This window comes from Amblyomma maculatum, chromosome 7 (assembly GCF_055883805.1).
Source record: "Amblyomma maculatum isolate TAMU_Amacu chromosome 7, ASM5588380v1, whole genome shotgun sequence".
In the NCBI taxonomy this organism is placed as follows: domain Eukaryota; kingdom Metazoa; phylum Arthropoda; class Arachnida; order Ixodida; family Ixodidae; genus Amblyomma; species Amblyomma maculatum.
In genome coordinates, this window is record NC_139350.1 from 130,635,244 (window position 1) to 130,643,184 (window position 7,941).

A 7,941-nucleotide genomic window follows, 5' to 3' on the forward strand; every position below is an offset into this window, starting at 1 on the left:
CGGAAGCACGGACTATGCGCTCTTCTCGAGCGCCTGCCTGTCGAAGTCGCAACTAGCCTTGGTGACGTCGGTTGTCGTCATCATTTCCTGAGTCTCTTACGTAGAACCGTGGGCGGAATTTCCGGCGTATTCTGAGCGTTCATTTCTCGAATCGGTTCCGAAAAGGCTGAAAATTCAGTCGCAAATATATCAATACCTGTTGCACTTAGGGACATGCTGCAAATGTGGTAGCTTTTATTCATTACAGCCTTCAAGATTACAAATGCAATATGCACGGTAAACTTAAGAGCTAAATTTAACTAAATTTGATAATTCATTAAATAACGTTTACCGCTATGTCCATATCTTGTGTGCGAGCCGAATATATATTCCATGAAGGAGGCATTCACGATACATAGCGCTTTCATTTTAAATCTGTGAACTGTTAAAAAATACCGTATATAGCGGCCATATCCTGCTAAATGGGGTGCTGTATTGTAAAACGATGGAACGCGCAGGCTGCCACTGAACACGAAGTATTGAGTGGCCGTGTCAGTGATCGACCCTGTGCTGATAGCGCCTGTGCCGCGTCTGAAACGTTGTCTGTCCGTGACGTCACTGGTCACATGTGTGCTTGCTATATAAAGATGCTGTTCGCATGAAATAAAGGGTTGTTATCGTGCCGGGATCGGGGCAAGTCTCAGTTCCTTCCTGCCCGCTGCCCGGCCGCGCTCGGCGTCCGGCAAGGGACCAAACGCTACACGGCCGCGCTCGGTGTCCGGCCAGGGACCGAACGCGACATGGTGTCAGAAGTGGGATCCTCTGGGGTTTGAGAGGCGTTGCCTTAACTTCGTCAACGGGCGCCATGTCAGAGGACAACGCAGCCAAGCCCTCTCACGGCATGTTCGCGGTTCCAGCTTCGCCAAGGTTCGACTTCGACCGGACGTCTGAATGGCCTTCTTGGATCCAACTCTTTGATGACTACCGCTTCGCCTCGGGCCTAAATGAGCGGAATGAAGAAGCGCAGGTCCAGACGCTACTTTATACGATGGGCAGGCAAGCAAGAGAATTATTTTCTACTTTTTCCTTACCCGAAGAAGAACAGAAGCAATACGAAGTCGTCAAAAAGAAGTTCGACGAGCACTTCGTCGCCGCAAGGAGCCTTGTTTATGAGAGCGCGTGCTTTCACCGTCGCACTCAAGAACCTGGAGAGTCCGTCGACCAATTTGTTACCGCGTTGCACACGATGGCGGACCGGTGCGACTACAAGGAAAAGGAACGCATGATTCGCGACAGGTTCGTGGTCGGCCTCAGGGACGCTAAGCTCTCTGAGACGCTTCAAATGGATGCGAATTTGACTCTCGCCAGCGCTTTGGCAAAAGCGCGTTCAAAGGAGACCGTCCAACGACAGCAGCTGCAACTGCTAGAAACCGGCGACGAACCCTTGGTAACGGCGACCGGCAATCTTGACGCGGTCAGCAACCAAGGGCAGCCCAGAAAGTATTCTTCAGGACAGCACTCGGACAGCTCGTCAAAGAACTATTCATCTGGAATACAAGGTCCGCGTCCTAGAGTCCAGTCCTACCGACCAGGCACCCCCGGGTCATGCCCCAACTGCGGTCAAGGAACGCACCCCAGAGCCTCGTGCCCGGCAAAAGCAGCCAAATGCAACTACTGCGGTTGTTCCGGACACTTCGCAGCTGTATCTCGAAAAAAGGCTGCACGTGATGGAAAGAAGGTACCGCTTTCTTCTCTCCATATGGACAAGGGGGCGTTCTTCGTTGGCGTGGTGAACGGGGAGTACTCTAATTCTCGGTATGTACAGGTCGTCATTAACGGCGCTCCGGCGTTCGCTAAAGTTGATTTCGATGCCGAAGTTTCTGATGTGCCCTCGACGTTTCCCGGTTTACCTACCAGGCTAGAAAAGTGCGACCTAATCCTAACAGACCCGTCGAATGAGCCACTGAATGTTTTGGGAAAGTTTCATGCCACTATCCAGTGGAAACATAACACTGTACAGCAAATTGTGTACGTGGTCTCACCATTACGCTCCGTACTTTTGGGTCTCCCAGCGCTTGAGGCTCTGGAAGTTATTAAATTTGCGGAATCGGTCAGTAGCGCAACAGCTGTCGAAGCTTCCTACCCGCAGCTTTTCAGTGGTCTAGGAGCGATAAAAGGAGAATACAACATTAGACTAAAGCCGAACCTGACACCTTTTGCAATTCATGTTGCGCGTCGCATAGCTTTACCCTTGCGTGACCGAGTTAAGCAAGAGCTCGAGCGTATGGAGCGAGATGGCGTGATCCGCAAAGTAGAAGAACCAACAGAATGGTGTGCAGGAATTGTGCCAGTACTCAAACCATCTGAAGCGGTTCGTATTTGGGTTGACTTGACTCAATTAAACAAAAGTGTACTTCGCGAACGCTATGTCATGCCGACTGTGGATGATAGCTTCAGTCTTTTAGGCGGTGCGTCTGTGTTTTCGAAGTTGGACGCCAACTCTGGCTTCTTTCAGATTAAGTTGTCGCCCGAATGCCAGTTAACTACGTTCATAACGCCAGTTGAGCGATACTGTTTTCAAAGACTGCTGTTTGGAATAACGTCGGCACCCGAGATCTTTCAGAGGAAAATGTCTCAGATACTTGAAGGAATCCCAGGCGTGATAAACCTGATGGATGATGTGCTCATTTTTGGTAACGACAAGGCTCAACATGACGAACGCCTGCGTCTAACTTTAGATCGTCTCTCCAGTGCCGGTGTTACGCTAAACAAAGAAAAGTGTTCCTTTGGGGTATCTGAGATAAAATTTCTTGGCTGTGTGCTTAGTAAAGATGGCATCAAGCCGGATCCTGAAAACGTTCGTGCTATCAAAGAACTGGCGACGCCACCTAACGTGTCTGACGTTCGACGGCTGCTCGGTATGGCTAATCATCTGGCAAGATTCATACCAGATTTGGCTTCGAAAACGGCGCCTTTACGTCACTTGCTTTTGAAGGGTTCCGAAAGGACGTGGGGACCAGCCCAAGAGCAAGCGCTGTCGTACGTCAAAGACGTTATCTCTTCGAAGCGCGTCATGGCAAACTATGATGTAAAGTACCCTACGATTCTTTCCGCTGAAGCGTCATCATTCGGTTTGGGGGCCGTATTGATACAAGTTCAACCAAACAATGAAAAAAGACCTGTTGCATTTGCGTCACGCTCGTTGACGCCTGCCGAAACCATATACTGTCAGATTGAGAAGGAAGCGTTGGCAATGACTTGGGCGGCAGAACGATTCGAAGGGTACGTCAAAGGTCTTGAAATTTTGTTTGAAACCGACCACAAACCACTTGTAACGTTGTTGGGAAAATCACCTTTAGATGTTTTGCCTCCTCGTATTCAGCGCTTTCGCATGAGACTTATGCGGTTCAGCTTTACGGTTGTGCATGTCCCGGGAAGAGCCTCGTTACTGCAGATGTATTGTCTAGATCCCCGATTCAGGGAAACTAAATTGATGCTCATGCGCTGAGTATTGGCGAAGTTGCCAAATTCGTTTCGGGCTGCTTGACAAATGCCGTCGAGGCTAGCCTTTTTGAACGAGTCAAAGCTGACCAAGCAGCCGATGAAGTATGTCAAGCTCTCGTAAAATTCAGCCTGGAAGGCTGGCCCAAGTTCTCATCGCTATCGATGGTCTTGCGTCCATACTGGCAGGAAAGAGCAACGCTGACAGTTGTTGAAGGCGTGCTACTCAAAGGTGTGCGGCTGGTGATTCCACAAAAATTACGCGCAGAGGTCTTGACGCGCTTGCACAAGAGTCACCAAGGAATCGAGAAATGCAGAGTTCGAGCCAAAAAGTCCGTATGGTGGCCTGGTTTGAGTTGCCAGCTGAGAACTTTGGTGACTGATTGCCCAGTGTGCGCGGAACACAGGCAACAAAAGTCGGAACCAATGATTCCGACAACCACTCCACAGCGTCCTTGGCAAAAGCTAGGTGTTGATCTCTGCCATATTGAGGGAAAATGGTGTTTGGTGGTAGTAGATTATTTTTCTAGATACCCAGAGGTAGCCTTGCTATCTTCGACAAAAAGTGTCATTGTCATTATGCACCTCAAACGTTTCTTTGCAAGACATGGCATACCAGAGGTTGTCATCTCGGACAATGGAACACAATTTGTATCTCAGGAATTCCAGACTTTTGCTCGCGACTATGGCTTCCGCACTGTGACGACGAGCCCCAGATACCCTCAGGCAAATGGGGAAGTAGAAAGGATGGTCCAAACAATTAAACGGCTGATTATAAAAGCTAAGGACCCCTATCTTTCACTGCTAGCGTACAGGGACACCCCAGGGCCACTGGGAAAAAGCCCTGCAGAGCTTCTGATGGGCAGGCGGCTACGCACAACAGTCCCTGTCCCTCCCAAGAGCCTTCTGCCCCAGAAGGTGAGCCTGAAAAAAATTCAGAGATCGCGATGTAACCATCCGACAGCGGCAAGCGTAGGTACTTCAATAGTCGTCATAGGGCTCTTCCGCTGCCAGTCCTCAAACCAGGAGCGGAAGTATGGGTGACAGACTGCAAAGTGAAAGCGCGAGTCTTACGTCCTGCACAACGTCCGAGGTCGTATGTAGTTAGAACTTTTACGGGTGTAGTTCTAGAAATAAACCGGAAATTCCTGGTTCGCTTTGTTTCCCAGCAGAATGACTGCGTGGAAGAAGGAGGTAGCTATGAGTTTCCGCAGGCATATGATAGTCGGGTAGAAATGGAACAGGAAACTAATCCATCTAAATCGAAGGCACCTGCCGATCCATCTAATACCCCCGTGCCACAAACTAGCCCTCCTGGATATAGAACACAATTTGGCCGTCATGTCCGACCGCCAGACCGATATGTGTTCAGTAACTGACTGTTATTTTGTTTTGAGCATTGGTTGCATCCATTAAAAAGTTTTCATCCTTTGTTGGTGGCAGTGCTAAGTTTGTTGCAAATGCCAGTGTATCTTTTCAGAGAAAAGGGGAGATGTGCTGATAGCGCCTGTGCCGCGTCTGAAACATTGTCTGTCCGTGACGTCACTGGTCACATGTGTGCTTGCTATATAAAGATGCTGTTCGCGTGAAATAAAGGGTTGTTATCGTGCCGGGATCGGGGCAAGTCCCAGTTCCTTCCTGCCCGCTGCCGGGCCGCGCTCGGCGTCCGGCAAGGGACCAAACGCTACACGGCCGCGCTCGGCGTTCGGCCAAGGACCGAACGCGACAGACCCCTTCTGCAAACGCGAGGATTTGGCACCAATACGCAGGTTACAACTACCTCCAACCACTAAAAGGTCAGATGCTTAAATTAGAGCTCAAAACTTAGCGTTATCACTTCGTCAAATGCAGTAGTCCTGTGAATAATGGCACATCATCTGACCGATCCTGATGGTGCATTGTTGCTTTGTTGGTGCATGGCACCGCATCCACATCAGTCATACCTGTCAGATGCACAGATGGTGCTATGGTAGCGCCTCCCCTTTATCATTCAGAACAGCCTGCGCGTTGGAGAAAATCAAGAACGGCAGCCCTTCTCCTGCCGCAGTTGGCGAGGGAGTTATGCCTTGGGGAATTAAATTGAAGCAGTGTTTTACTTTCCTGGAATCAATTATACTGTCACATGGTGGGCTGGTTCGACGCCCAAGTCAATGATCAAGAAGACTAAGATTCCTCCGGAATAAGTTCTTTATTGGGGCTAACTAGCATCCGCAAAACAATAAACCAACTTCGCAACGGCGATAACACCAAACATGCTTGTCGGTAGTTGAACTTTGACTGACCGCTGCATTCGGCATCACTCAATTCAAAGTCACCGAAGAAACCTTTAAATACACTATGAAAAGGAGCTAGAATAGCATGCAACCATGTGGAAAACCTAGGACTTGCCTGAAATTATTCTTTGGGGGACATGAGCGCCGATGTTAATCGTTAATTAAAAACAGTATTCAGGCACATCATTCTGATGCCACCAGTTGCCCACACTCTAAAATAAATAAAAGAATTTACCATGCTGCGAACGCCTTATCGTTGCACTGAGCTTTATTTTTGTTGCTCTAGTTTTGTAACAAGAAAGTTCGACTAACATTACAAGCACGGAAAGTAGCTGATGTTTGTTTTTGTTCTTTTAAATCACGCAGTTAATTGAAACCTCAGCTGGCATTACGGGGCACACAAGAAAATCGCAGTTGCATGCACACGTGAAAACCCATCAGCCCGTTTCCATTGTTCCCCCGATAGCTACAGCACAGGCGGCGATAAAGAGCGCGTCTCCTTGCTAAAGTAATGTTGACTAAGAGCTGCGAAGGCGTTTCGCAGTTGAGTAAAGACCGCGATAAGCACTTTTGAACACACAGTGACTTGGAAACATGCGCGCACAAACGCCGGTCGCTGCCTTATGCATATATATAACGAAAGCTGCCATCCCGGCGTCCCACTCCGGAGTTACAATGCCAATGTGGACTCTGTATGCTCGGGGTTCTAGTTCTCATGGTTCTCGTTGTAGCTTACAGTGAAGTGGTCAGCATCTTGATTCACGGCCGTTTATTGAGGGCAGCTATGGGTAGGTCATGCAATACCTGTGGCAAAGGGGGAGTCGCGAGTGCTGCCCTAAGACATGCGGTTGCTTAAACGCGGTAAGCCCTTAAATTCTGTGCATAATTTTAACTCTCATTAACTTGTAATTAAATAAAATAAAAGGCACCACTCAAAAAACTGGGAATAGTAATTTTTTCCATTCTGAGCAGAAGTAATTCTCACCTGTTACTTAAAGAAGCAAAATGTGAACAGAGTCGGCCCTTCAAGTATCGACTGGCCACTTGAGATAAAGATGCCAAAGCGCAGTTCGAACTTTTGAAGTAGTTCTACTTTCAGTATAGAAATTATGCTCTAATCGTGGGCATCGCACTCGATGATACCTCTGATTTTTCCACCCACCCGAAGATGTCTATGTGATGCATTTGGCAGAGTAAATACATCTTTGCCCACAGGCTTGGCCTACTATATACTCACTCAGTGGAAGAAAAATCCTTGCCACCTGCGACTACCCAACATACAATTTGAAAACGGCATCTGCTACAAGCTATCCCTCGTGAGCCTTTGCGCATATCTGCCAGGGCCTATATAGGCCGACGACTTGTTGTTTGAGGCTCTGAAGACGAGAGCCTTCCTTCTTAAATTCCGCAACACAATCGAGGCGCCAATAAAAAGTGTGCGAAACAAGAATTTGAAATAATATAAAGCGGAGCTTTAATTAAAAAGAACACGCTATTTGCGGTACTTTCAGGCGTACTTCTTTTAGTCGTCATCGCACTGTCGACAGGAAAAATCCGAACATAAATAGATCTACCTCTCCGGATCTGTAATTCTGTGCTTCCATGGCTACGACTTTTCTGAAGCATTCATTCACACACTGCATCCATTCGATTTTCCAGTTTCAGACTACTTGCTGACAAGTAGCAGCGTTATGACCACATGACCAATTCTTTCTCTATGCATGATGGTTGGTTTCTGGGGTGTAACGTCTCAAAGCAACTCAGGCTATGAGAGACGCCGTAGTGGAGGACTCAGGAAATTTCGACCACCTGGGGTTTTTTAACGTGCACTGACATCGCACAGCACACGGTCGCCTTGCTTTTCGCCTCCATAGAAAAGCGGCCGCCGAGGCCGGGTTCCGATCCCGCGTCCTTACGAACAGTAGTCGAGCGCCTTAACCACTGCGCCACCCCGGCGGGGCCTGTATGCATGACCTTGCTAGTTCCCTCCAACGTTTGTTATTCCAAGGGCCCAGCTCACTGCGCCCGAATGCAGACGAAAGCGTTTCGAAAGACATTTACAACAAGCGTTAGCTGCTCCAGGCCACAGCGATTCGCTTGCGACGCTGTCAGACCGGCGCGATCAGAAAACAGGTGAACTTCTGGACAGCATGCACGAAAAAACAATTTCTGTACGGGTCCCTGGACG

The 7,941-nt window shown here is 48.6% G+C and overlaps 1 protein-coding gene across 1 annotated transcript; it reads left to right on the forward strand.

Annotated features, from left to right (window-relative positions):
- Nucleotides 1-670: 670 nt before the first annotated feature.
- On the forward strand, nucleotides 671-5,036 carry LOC146184731 (uncharacterized). Its single transcript, XM_084609484.1, has one exon. The coding sequence runs from the start codon at nucleotides 845-847 to the stop codon at nucleotides 3,485-3,487; it is 2,643 nt and encodes an 880-aa protein (XP_084465610.1). The 5' UTR covers nucleotides 671-844; the 3' UTR covers nucleotides 3,488-5,036.
- Nucleotides 5,037-7,941: the final 2,905 nt, after the last annotated feature.